The sequence below is a fragment of the Orycteropus afer genome, unplaced genomic scaffold, assembly GCF_000298275.1.
Source record: "Orycteropus afer afer isolate SDZICR_OR568_19922 unplaced genomic scaffold, OryAfe1.0 scaffold00734, whole genome shotgun sequence".
Lineage (NCBI taxonomy): Eukaryota > Metazoa > Chordata > Mammalia > Tubulidentata > Orycteropodidae > Orycteropus > Orycteropus afer.
Genome location: NW_006922321.1, coordinates 286060 through 299468, shown reverse-complemented (window position 1 = coordinate 299468; position 13409 = coordinate 286060). Strand labels below are relative to the sequence as shown.

General features: G+C 38.1%; 1 protein-coding gene and 1 non-coding gene across 2 annotated transcripts in view; one reads left to right on the top strand and one right to left on the bottom strand.

The window, feature by feature from the left end:
• Positions 1-13409, bottom strand: part of GADL1 (glutamate decarboxylase like 1) — a 181975-nt gene that overhangs the window by 154636 nt on the left and 13930 nt on the right. Inside the window, exons 6-8 of the mRNA XM_007957364.1 lie at positions 7656-7735; positions 7493-7547; positions 2077-2193 (exon numbers count right to left, since the gene is read on the bottom strand). Of these exons, the coding sequence (XP_007955555.1) occupies positions 2077-2193; positions 7493-7547; positions 7656-7735 (252 nt within the window). The remainder of the gene's footprint in view (positions 1-2076; positions 2194-7492; positions 7548-7655; positions 7736-13409) is intronic.
• On the top strand, positions 5761-5863 carry LOC122151803. The gene has a single exon (XR_006164273.1). It is a non-coding gene; the product is annotated as a U6 spliceosomal RNA (small nuclear RNA).

Genomic DNA, 13409 nt, shown 5'->3' with positions numbered 1-13409 from the left:
GACCCCTCCTTGGGTTTCCAAGGCAGTATCACTACGGAAGTAGGAATGCCCACCTTCCTTCCGAGGAGTGGCTGGTGGGTTTGAACCGCCAGCCTTCTGGTGAGCAGTCAAGTGCCTTAGGCACTATGCTACCAGAGCTCCTGCTTATTAATTTCTTTTATAGGTCAGATTGGTGCAAATAAGATAACTTGGTATGAGTTAAATATTCTTTATAAAAGTGTTTCCTTCAAAAATTCCACCTGTAATTTTTAAAGAACCTAGAGAGCTTTTCATTCATATTATGTATCACAATTCTCTTTAAGGCTCATAAATCTCTTAATATCATACCTAATTTAGATACTGCTGCAGTTACTCTGTTTTACATAAACTATATAATCCATATTTAATGTATCTTTTATGAGAGTAGAATAAGTATTACTGCTGATGAATTTGATTTTTTTTTTTCTTATTATTACCGCAGTTATAAAAGTACTCATTTCACATTATCTTTTAGCACATAATGTATTGGAATGCTTCAGTTTACAAATCAGTAAGATATAAATTGAAATGTAAACAAATACAAATGCTATAGTCTGATTCAAAACCAAACCAAAAACCAAACTCAATGCCATCGAGTCAGATCTGACTCATAGCGACCCTTCCTTGGGTTTCCCAGGCAATATCACTTGTTCTTGTTGTGTTGTTTGCCCGTTGAGTCGGCCCCGACTCATAGCGACCCCTCCTTGGGTTTCCGAGGCAGTATCACTACGGAAGTAGGATTGCCCAACCTTCCTTCCGAGGAGTGGCTGGTTAATAGTCAAATGCCTTAGGCACTACACCATCGGAGCTCTTTCCGATTCAAAGAAACGACAAATAATTCACCTGAAGTATTGCATGTGTACTGATGGAGTTTACAACTCTAGTAAACTTTATATTACAGTTCTTTTTACCAAATATTAGCATAAATGTAATGAAAATTTTGAGTTTCTGAAAAACTCTCTCCGTATCATATCTTACACATTTTACTTTGAAAGCATGAAGTAATAGAAACTATAAAACTATAGCCTCCAAATTTTCAGTTCAGCAAATCAAAATATTCAGCAAATCAAAAATATTCGCCTTTCTTCTTCTGATGAGAAGGAGGATCTGCACCACTTGATTACCTGAGGAAAAGTTCCCTCAAGTCTCATTAGCATGTCCAACAGTCTCTTCCCTTGGGTACCAAAAAAAAAAAAACAACAACAACAACAAATTCACTGCCTTCAAGTATGATCCGACTCAGCAACCCATCCGTGGGTTTCCTTCTCTTGGGTAGAACCTAACTAATTACTTCCTGGTTTCACACAGGTGCGTGCGCGCGCGCGCGCGCACACACACACACACACACACACACAAGCACAAGAAAGCCAAAAAACTCAACAAGCACTCATAACTGGCTAAATTAAACGTTTTAGCCCTTGATAAGTAAAATTTTAAGTTACTTTTAATTAAAGAAAAAAATTATTATGAAGAACCTTAGGACTTACAAAATTTATTAGAAAGAAAAAAAAGCCAATCTTCTAGTTAGAAAATAATGAAGAATCTCTCTCAAATAATTATCTATAATAGATCCAGATAATACTTGTTTTAATTATAACAGGCAATTACGTAACATAGCTTTTTGCATTTTCTGGCTGCTTGGAGTCATACGATTCTAGAAGAGACTTTACAGACCACATCAAACCCCTCCCTCTTAAATGAGAAGACTGAAGCCCAAAGGGCCAAGGTCACAATGAGGAGGAAGCAAGCCAGAATCCACAATCAAAGCCTTCTGATTCCATAATTCAAAACGTGTGCCCTGTACCATGTCACCTCAATGAGAACAGTTTTGGTAGCCAAAGGAGATGGTAGATGGGAGAGAAGGAAATAAAATGAAACCCAGAAAACTAAAACAAGATTTATATCAAGTCTTGGAATCTTCTTCGTACATTACAGTAAAAGACATATTTAGTTTCTCAAGTTAGAAATAAACACACAGATAAAACTAGCTCACATCCAAGATGGAAAACGTTCTACCAAAGCTGCAGAAATACTGTAAAGTTAAATGCATGAACTTACATCCACATGAAGCCAGAGGCCTTGCCTCTCACAGATGTCAGCTATTTCCTCCAGAGGATCGAAGGCTCCCAACACAGTTGTACCAGAGGTGGCACACACGAGAAACGGTGCTGCCCCCTATGAGAAGGATCCACACACAAAGAGAATTATCACTGTCACCACTAAATTTGTCCTGCAAATATGCTTATGAGTGATAAGCATAGTTACACATCCAGATACTCATTTGGTTTCTTTGGCAATAAACATTAATTCAATGGGTATTTTAAAATTCTCCATTAAGTGGCCTCTTGTAATTAGAAGCAGGTTAAGGAAACTGAGAAAATGGTACAACATTAGTAGTCCTTTGTTTCAACTCTTTCTGCATCCTCACTAATTTTATTCTCATTTTCTTTTTGTAGTAATTTCTGTTCTATAGATGTTCCAGATAGAAAGTGAACAGCCTCTATTGCAATGGTGAACTGATACTGTATATGATTTGTGACTCCTTCTTGGAAAAAGACATTGGGGCCTCCACAATGCCTGCATTGTCACCTCTCTCCTAAATAAAAAGGAGTACAATTGAAAGACAAACAGCCAGCTCCAGGGATGAACTCTGTAGGCCTGTCTACTAGTTACTTTGTAAAGTAAATGTAGTTACAAAATAAAGAATATGTTGAAATACAAATTTGGCATCATAGGGCATAACGTAATCCGACTAGGAAACACCCTCCAAAATGGTTACCACAACAGAGAAACCCTATGTAATGTGTTAGAAAAGAGAGCCTGCATCACTCCTACTGTTATCATTCCTCTGCACACAGCTTGTAGAATAACCAAGTACCAATGAGAAACGGAATAAAAGGCAGAGTGCACGTGGGGATGAATGGTAATCACAACCAACTAAATGAGGCATCTTGGTTCCATTTAAGTAGAGGAAGGAGTCCCTGGGTGGTGCTAACAGTTAATGCACTCAATTGTTAACCAAAAGGTTAGAGGTTTGAGTCTACCCAGAGGCACCTTGGAAGAAAGGCCTTGTAATCCACTTCTGAAAAACCAGTCATTGAAAAGTCTATGGAGCATATTCTACTCTGACACACATGGGCTTGCCTTGAGTTGCGATTGCCTCAATGGCAAGTTTAGGTTGAGGAAGAATATATAAGGTTGTTTCCAAATGGATCTATTCCATCATGGTGGCATAGATGTGTTGTTTCCTGTGGAAGCTGCAGACAAATCAATTAGAATCTTCAGATTCTAGAGCACTTGAGGTATAAGTGACATGAACATTTACTGCCTTTAAAAGTTATTTGACCTCCATTTGGGATGGAACCATTTATTTTTCCTCTATTTTATTCTGAAATGTAGTAGTGACTGCGATATATTTTTATGTCTTTTTAATCACAAAGTTGTTGCATTTGAACCAGACTCATTCCAATTAAGCTGACCTTTGACAGTAAGATGTTATTTCTTAATGGGTAGTGGGGCAGAGCCAAGACATTTGCCCACTCTTTAAACTGAGATGCAAAGTAAACGGTTCATATGAATCTATTTATCATGTTGGCACACAGCTGTAACACATGGAATTCCATCCACTCAAACCTCTTAGAGCCAGACTAGTAGACGATAGAGTCCCTGAGGGACCACTGGTTTTAGAAATTCTTTCCTGTATTCAACTACCAACAGATCATGTCTCTATCAGGTCCTGTGACTTAAATGAAATGAGACTAGATTTATATCAATCATTAAAGGTAATAGAAAGAGTAATTTACTAAAACCATTTAAGGGGTCTTTAATGGTTAGGCTTTTCCTCATAAACTATATGACATCATGACAATGATAAGAAAATATCTGTACAAACTATTATAACTCATTAATGAGTTTTCTTCACCTTTCTCACAATCCTAGCTATAAATATTAGGCCTAGAAATTAAACTTTTGCAATCTGGATGTAACCTTCCATATACATATTTTTTTTCTTCCCCAGATCACATGCTGTTAGTGAGAAAATTCAGAAGAAACAATATTGATTGCATCCTGCAGATGAGCTGTATCCCTGAGAAAGACTGTCACCTCGAACACTGAAAAACAAAAACTCCTTCATGTATTCAAGTGTTATACTCATTTTTGCTTTTCATAAGCACTTTAGAATCTCTAATGTTTCTGTGGTTTTCTCCATCTTTGTAACAGCATTGAGTAAAGGTCACTGCTTGACAGTTTTTTAATGGGTTGTGATTGGCCAGGGAATTGAATCCCACCAGAAAAATATTTGGTGTGCTATTCCCTATGTTGTTGTTGTTGTTATGTGCCGTCGAGTCGGCCCCGACTCATAGCGACCCCTCCTTGGGTTTCCGAGGCAGTATCACTACGGAAGTAGGATTGCCCAACCTTCTGTCCAAGGAGTGGCTAGTGGGTTTGAACCGCCAGCCTTCTGGCTATTCCCTATATCTGATACAATATGACTCAAAGGCTTGAAACAATACAAGTAGGCTTGAGGCTACTAAGAAAAATAAACTAGTCATCATGTGTCATTATCTAAGGATAGGTGTAGGGTTTTCCTTGGTGAATCCAGTCTCAAGTTTAACTAACTTGAAAGAAAACTGAGGAGACTAAGTCTAACCCCATTGCCCTACTTTTTAGATGTGCCTAAAGCAATTTTTCTTTTTAAAGAGCTTCCTTTTTTCAAGTTCTCCACTTTAAGAGTATGTCAACTTTCATTGTCAAAATGAACAAAAAATTTTGAGCAGTGAAAATAATAATGACTGCAGTGGCATGAAATGCATCAACTATACTAGAAATTCTTAATGATACCTCAAAAAAAAAAGTTTTGGCTATGTTTGCAGGATGCTAGGCAACTAAGTCACTATTCTGACACCTGGTAAATAGGGAAAAGAATAAAGCATGTATCCCAGGTTGCCTGTGCAAACTGCCTCCCTAGGAAAACCAAATAGGGGTGAAGGGACTTTTTTCTTTTTATTAGCATGCTGGCCAATAAATGGAGGAAAGAGATTAAATTAGAACATCATCTAATAAAACAATGGGTCTGGACAATGATCATCAATGGTAGCCAAATCCCATGAGGTGAGAGGCTAATGGAGAGCTTTATAATCAATAGGTCAGGCTGATAGTCCCTGAATCCACTAATCAATCTTATCACAAAAGAAGGGGTGTTTCCTGATTTGAAGACAAAGTACCACCTATGATATATTCTTGGTTTTTATTTTTTTTTAAAAAAAAAAAACACCCTAAGATCTAACCTGAATTTCATCAAACCTCAGGCTCTAACTACCTAATTATAGGAAATAGATTGAAGGCAGAAAATAAAGCACTTAGATTTTCAAATTCTTGAGGTATTCTATAAAATCTGTAAAATGGAAGATATCATAGGACAAAAACTCATTTATTCAACAAATAAATCTCAAAGGAAAAAAGGAAGAGGGAAAGCTATAGATTAGAAAAGATTTACATGATGTGTCAACTAAATGTTTTGTATGGACTGTGTTTGAATACTAATTCAAACAAGTCAACAATTGAAATAAATAAATAATAGGCAAGAAAAGCCACAGGAGAAATTTTAATGGAGACTGGGTATTTGATGATTTGTTGCTGTTTAGAAGTTATTATCTCTAAATATAATCACGGTACTGTGTGTTTTTTAAAGAAGTGTATCTTTCATCATGTCTGAGACTTGCTTAAAAGTAATCCAGTGGCATGCTTCCTTCTGCAGCACATATACTAAAATTGGAACAATACAGAGATTAGTAAGGCTCTGTGCAAGGATGACACACACATTCATGAAGCATTCCATATTTTCAGATTGTAATTGGGGCCGTAAAACCAAATATGCATGAACTGTGGTATGTAAAATGAATCTGCTTTGTAAGTCTGCACTCAAATCACAATAAATAAATAAATTAATTAAATTAAAAAAAAAAAAAATCCAGTGGCAGTAGGAAGGGATGGGGTATTAAAAAGAAAATAGAATTGAGTATGAATTAATGATTATTAAAGTTGGTGGGTATAAGGGGATTTATTATACTATTCTTTCTAGTTTTGTGTATGTTTGAAAACGTATATAATGAAAAGTTTAAAAGTCTTGAAAGAGAGAGAAGAAGGAAGGAAGGAATGGGTATGAACCATACTTTAAAAAAATGCAATCTTCCCTGCCAATAGGCATTGAAGACATAATGAAGGTTCTTCCTGACAGGAAATTCTGTAGAAAAAGTGACACTAAAACTAGAAAGCAGTATCTGTGTTTCACAGTAAAAGAAACCCTTCACAGGTTATAATGGATGATCTTACCCAAAATTCAGAGAAATTCTGATAGTCTGTGCCATTAGACAACTATCAAATCTACTTAAAAATCATTGGAATGATTTTTAAAACCATACAAAAAAAGATAAATGTGAATGTAAGGACATAAACCTGAAACCAATACATATGCAATAATGGCAGTATTTTAAGTATAAAATTTTAAGCATGCCCAAGACAAGGTGATTTCTATACAAATTTTTAAAAAGAAATAAAGATATAGCAATAGAAACAGAATATAAAGACCAAAACAGTTTTAAATATGTGTTTAGTGTGAAATCCTATTAGCATAGATATACTTACATCCCAGCTCAGAAGCTGGGCTTTTCATTTTTCAGCAGCCATGTCTGACTTTGTTGCTATCTACTGAAAAGTTATTGTAGAATGGTCTGATGCTCCATTAGTAGTAGGGGGTGTAGTGGTATAGGAAGGAAGCAGTGAAGTTGGTTCACTTAATCCAGAAGATTTTGGTTCCAGTTGTGCTCACCAAAAAGCAAGATGGCTGGCACCTCCCGCCTTGGCTGGCACATAGCAGGTGACTAGGTCCATGCCCTGCCTTTCCACGTAAGGAGCATGTTAGCTTTAACACATTCTGGCAGCTAAGAAAGGGAAGACATTCTGCCAGAGCTGAAATACTGAACCATGACCTACTATGGGGTGATGGCAATGGAATGGCTTTGGGCTGGGAGCAATCTGGGAGGACAGGTTGATTTGAAAAATCAAGAATCATTCTGAATGCAACCCAGAGGCTTGGGCCAGCCAGTAGAATTCTGAGAGCCAGGAGTTATATAGGAGAACGGATTCTGGGGCCCTGCTGGAGAGGCTGGGTTCATCCTGAGGGTTAATTCTAGGCAAGGATCCTGAAAACGGTGATGCCAATGTTTTAATAGGCTCCGGCCACCTGGGAATGAGAACATCCGAGAAACTCCACAGAACATGGAGAGCCAAGCACCTGGAAATAGAACAGCTGTAAATGAGTTTCCCTATTTTAACTTCAACATGCTCTTTTCTCTCTCCCACACATAGATATAGGTTTGGCTGTTTGCATTCTCTCCCTGTCATTCTCTGCCTCTCTCATACTCAGACACACACAACATTTTCTCTCCCTCTCTTTCTTTTTCTCCCCTCTCACCTCTTTTCTGGCTTGCCAGACTTGTTTCTCCAGTTCCTCAGGTATCATTTTACCTCTAAGGGACAGATTTGAGAAGTTCAGTTATGTTAACATTGCTACAGCTTTTTAAAGAGTATGAATTTCCCCCTCCACCCACCACTCTTCCGAATCCTGTGCACATTACCTTCCATCTGTATCCACAAAGTAAACGTTCTCAGTACCAATCCCAAGAAAGGAGGCTGCCTTCTTCATGGAGTAATGGCACTGAATTAAAGGGGGCAAAAGGGAAGGGAGAAACATGAATACATAGTATGAAAAAAGTACTGCTTATTTTCTAAACGCTTATAAGTCATCCTGGCTGAGTGCGATCTTCGGAACATCACTACATAAAAGAAAACAGTAATTTAATTGTGTCGCTTAGTAGAGTGGTTGAGAACATTGGGTTTGGGGTCAGAGTAATCAGGATTTAACTCCTGATTACAGCTATGGAACCTTGAGCAAATAATGTACACTCACCAAGACTCAGTTTGCTAACCTATAAAGTGGTCATGATAATAATGCCCTCACCATGGACTTGTTAAGAACTAAATAGGTTAATACATGTAAATAGTCTAGCACAATGTCTGGCACTTGGAACAAACTTCATTGGTGAAGGCTGTTTTTCTTCACAACATTGAGCAAAGAAAAGTTTCTCTTGATGCTGCTAATAAGACTCAGTATTAACAGAAACATAAAATGTAGTCCACTGTTGTCAACTCTCTCTAAGGAGATAGCAAGAAACTCTATCTAAAGAGAGCAGTCAGCAACCAGAGAAGAATGCAATTATTTGCAAGAGAAAAAAAGGGCTATAAATGCTGATCAGACAGCTGGCCAATCTCATTTAATGCTGAATGCAAGGCTGAAATTAGACACAAAGGAATGTGGCTACAATAATAATAACAAACGTAATCATAAATTACAGATATACTATTTTACTCAGCCATGGAAGGAGTGAGGCTAATAGATGGTTTTGAAATTAGGGCTGGTCTATTTCTTACCAGCAAATAGTAGTATATGCTTTAGATTGATGGGCCTTTCTCTACCCCAATACATAAAGCCTATCAAATAATTAGCATTCAAACATTGGAGATGTTGCTCTTTATACATTAGTGAGGACAGGTGGTCAATTAATTCTTTTTCATGCCAGAAAAACGAAGGTGTCAAAGGACATTACTGTACCAAAAAAAACTAGTAATTTAATTTGTAGGTATGAATACATTAAAAGAGTAGTCATGCCTTCACACTTAACTTGATATATTTCCTCAAATGTGGTAATTTTTTTCTTCTTTTGTCAAGAGGGTTATATTGGGAGCTCTCTTTATTTATTTATTTTTAGCACTATAAAAATAAATGAAGTAACACCATCAGGAAGAATGAAACCATCCTAAATCATTAATTTCCAAATATCAGATAGGACACATCCAAAATGCCTGTAGGATGCTTTCATTTCAGTTGTTACAAGAACATATGTATAGTGAGGAGTAATAATGTACATGAAAGTGTAATTAATCCTCTAGTTGCTACATCAGCCTGTGTTGGTTTGAGGTAACACCGCCTGGCATAACTAAAGTGACACAGCTGAGTGAATTATTTCTCACCAGAGATTTTGGCTATGGCAACCCAACAGCTATTGATTTCATAATGATAAATACTAGCCTACCCCACTGAAATGGCCTATAAGGAAAATCACAGAGCTCTGCCACTGAAAAACAGCAAAATATCCCCCAATCAATGGATCAGCTAAATAAAAGACTTATAATCAGAATAGCTTTGGTACAGCTATCTTTAAGTACCACAGGGCAAAATACAGTCCAATGTTATTCTCAAATGGATAGGGACAGATAAAAAGTCTGGGAAACTTATGTCTAAACATCGGAAAGCATCAGAAAAGGCAAAGAGCCCTGGAAGGTAGAAAAAGAGTGAAGCTTCAGACATGCTGAATAGTTTCAAGGAAAGGAAAAACCTAGAAGGCTAGAGTTCAGAAGTAACAACTGCTTTTAGAAACAAACGGGGGCTGTTCTCATCACTAGAAAAAGAAGTCAGTCATTCTAAGACTCAAGCTCCCCATAGGTTTGAAAGACAGAAGATGCAAAAATCTCAGTGGGCGTTTATCTCTATAAAGATAAAACAGCAAGTGCCTCTGTGAAAGGCAGCATTGAGCTGACGTTTACCTTCTGATTCCAGTAAGGATTTTTTATATGACCTTGGGTTTCTCAACAAACCACTGTTTCCACTGGATTTAGATTGCGCTCTGGTAGCACAGTGCCAAAGGCATTTGACTGCTAACCAGAAGGCTGGCGGTTCAAACCTACCAGCCACTCCTCGGAAGGAAGGTTGGGGAAGGGTGGCTATGAGTCGGGGCTGACTCAATGGCAAAATAACAACAACCACAACAACTGGACACTTGGACTTCTTTTACTGCTGACTAGTTTGGTGATAACTTAGCTCTAGTTGGCAGGGAGGGAAGGGTTTATACATGCTACATATTAGGGAATGAAGGAAAAAGGGTGTATAGGAGACATCTCTAAGAGTCCACAGTTGGTTCAATTCCTGAAGACCAGAACCAGAACCCAGGTAGACAGATTCCAGCCTTGTGCTCTGCACAATATAAAATGCACTTTCTTGCCCATTGAGAATGCTTGCAAAAATATCTAAGTGCAGGTCAGTTCATACCCAGAGAGCAGGGCCATAATCAGGGTGAGATGCTTAGGGTGCAAATTGTAAGAAGGTATGATGTTGAAACTTGCACACTAGACATGCACTCATGTCATGCTTGTCCCAGTATTGCTAGAGAGGAACTAGGCTAACTGCTAGGCTAACCGATCACAGGCCTAGGAGGTAAAAGTTCCGTTTTAATCTGCAATATTTTAGTGGTGGACAATGATCACAATTTTATGTTGATTGAAAAAAGATCTGAATACTTCAGGAACATTAGAAACCTACGATTTCTACACTCCCAAGGAATTCATAACAAAGTGTTAATCAAGTCCCAGATGATAATTTTATTACTTTTCTCCAAAAGACTTCTTCTTTTTGATTCCCATTTAACAATGGAGAATCTACCTTGGACATGATGACAGTATAGGCTCTCTGTCATCATCCTCCAGCTCTCCATCAAGAGTTGAATTACATCCAAAACCTGAAGTATGCAAGAGCACCTTCAGTGGTGGGAGAGAATGATCTGCATTTGATGGTGGAAGGTGGGGATGGGTAATTAACCTGGTCAATGTGGAGCAGCATAAACACAGGAAACGTTGGTGGAATGCTGGAGACTATGGCCCTTAGTCACCCATTAGCCCTTTAAGCCACCCTTGTGGCTCAACTTTCAGCCAAAGAATAGACATATTTAATATAAAGTGAACAGTAACACTAGGAAAGTACCACTACTTAGAATAATCCACCATGTGGGATCAAACAGAGAGTATTTGCCCAGATAAAGCTCAGATGTCAAGAAGGAATAGGAAAGAAGGATGAAGGGAATTGGTAAACACAGGGAGGAAGTGGGAAGAGTGCTGTTATATTGAGGACATTAAAATTAATGTCACAACTCAAAATGTGTGTGAATTGTTGAATGGAAAACCAATTTTCTCCATAAACTTTCACCCAAACCACAATACAAGCATGCTTCAGAGATATTCACCAGTTAAAACAAAACAAAATGGTGACTTCAAAAAATAAATTAATTTACCTGGGGGAAAAAAAAACTTAGAAAAGTAAAACTATCTAATAAAACAATATAGGAAAATAATGCCTGGGCCATGGGCTAAACATCTAAAAGAAAACAAAGGGGGTATAGCAAAAAGATTATCACAATGTTTAGGACTATTTGATAACTTTAATTAATTTTTAAATTGAAAAAATTTATTTGTTGTAATAGATGGCAGGTGGCTACTAAAATATGAAATAAAATAATATAAATGTTATAAACTAGATGTTTTAGGTAGGGCACAGAAAAGAGCAAGCCATACAATGGAGTTGGATGGATGGGGAGTAAACACATAGTCAAGGCTAACATGCTCTCAAAGTGATGGATTTTTTTCTGTGTAATTCTGTCTAGCCAAAGTTTCTGCATATAAACACCCACCAGAAGTTAAAACAAAAATTTCACTCTGTTCTGGTTCTACATCTACATGAGGGTTCAATTTCTTTTTACTCCCAATGTACCAGCCACAACTGTATTATGGATCTTTCCCAGGCATAATCTTTATTGTAGAAGGTTCTAGGTTGATTTCCTCTGTGTTTGGACAATTAGTCCAAGAGAACTCCAGTAAGTGTTAAACACAATGGAAAATGAAAAGAGGCAAATGTAAAAACATTGAGCAGATAGTAGGGGCCCTATAAAACCAGCTTTCCCAGGCCTGGAAATAGCAACCCAAACACAGAAGGGACTTTGTATTTCTGATCCACAGGGTTCCCTCAAACTGACATATCCAGTGTTGGAACTTAGAGAGGAAGACTTTACTCCATATATATTTACATTTATAAATAAGTGTTTTCCCAAGTTGTCTGCATTAGCAAACTCTTCTCTTGCTACAGAAAGAACATCTTATGAAGATGGGCCTCTGGTTGCTGCACAAAAATTTCAGGCGATTGCTCCCGGGGACCTGCCAGTATTCCACTCCCCCTTTGCACTTAGCATTGAACTAACTGAAGCCAAAGTTGAGCAGGGCAAGAGGGAAACATGAGGGTGGAGGAGTTTTCTTTCACTGCTATCTTCTTAGTGCACAGTTTGTCCTTTTGTAACAAAAAAGTACTGTTTGGTCTTAAAAAGAAGAAAAAATAGATACAGAAAAGACCAGCAGGAAATAATGGAGAACTTTCAGATCTGGACCTCCTCATGTGTTTGAGAGAGACCCAGAATTACCGCAGAAGGTCCTTCCTGCAAGGGATCTGCCAGGGAAGAAGCAGTGGTGGGGTGGAGAGAAACACCCACTGCACTCATACAACACAGAGAAGGAAAAAAGAATCCACTTCCACATAAACTGCACTGCAGCCGAGTCAGCTACCCACCTTAGCAGCTTATCACCTTATCACAGCTGGGTCATTATCCCTCCTCCTATAAATATTAGCTAACTCAAAAAAAAAAAAAGAAAAAACCCACTATGTTGTGGTAAAATGCATATAACATAAAAATCACCATTTTAACCATTTTTAATTATACAATTCAGTGGCATTTTTATACTTCCAATGTTGTGCAAACATTATCACCATCTATTTCCAAAACTTCCTATCACCTCAAACAGAAACTGTAGTCAATTAGCAATAACTCCCTATCCTCCCCCTTGTCTCAGGTAACCTCTAGCCTATCTCTCACTCTTAGAACTTGTCCATACTAGAATATGGTTAGAATTTTGACTATCTACTATGGTCAGACACTACTTTACATGAATTCATTTAATCTTCACAACAATGTATCAGCGCATCAGAAAGCTTGCTGGGGTAGCTGGGTTGCTTTACCTGCTCTACTTGCTCAGTGCTCTATCTATGGCCTTTGCTGGTTGACTTTGCAGCAATTCTCAAGAGGTGGAGTCTATTTTCTCACTTCAGGATTCTGCATTCAGAGGTTTGAGCTATTTTTCTAAGAAAATGAGGCAGGAGTGACAATATGCCAGGTCTGAGGATGGGTCTCAAGAGGCCTAATGTGCCTCCAGGTTTTTGTCCCTCTAATTGGGCCATCTACTTCCGTAATGACACCACCTCAGAAACCCAAGGAGGGGTCACTATGAGTTGGATCTGACTTGATGGCAGTGAGTTTGGTTTTTTGTTTTTACCATTGCCCTGAGAAACACATGGACTGACCAGCTAGAGAGTAACAGACACATAGAGCAGTGCGAAGTCACTGCCATCACCCTAATTGAGCCACCCTATATCAGCCATCAGCCAACCAACCCCTAGACAT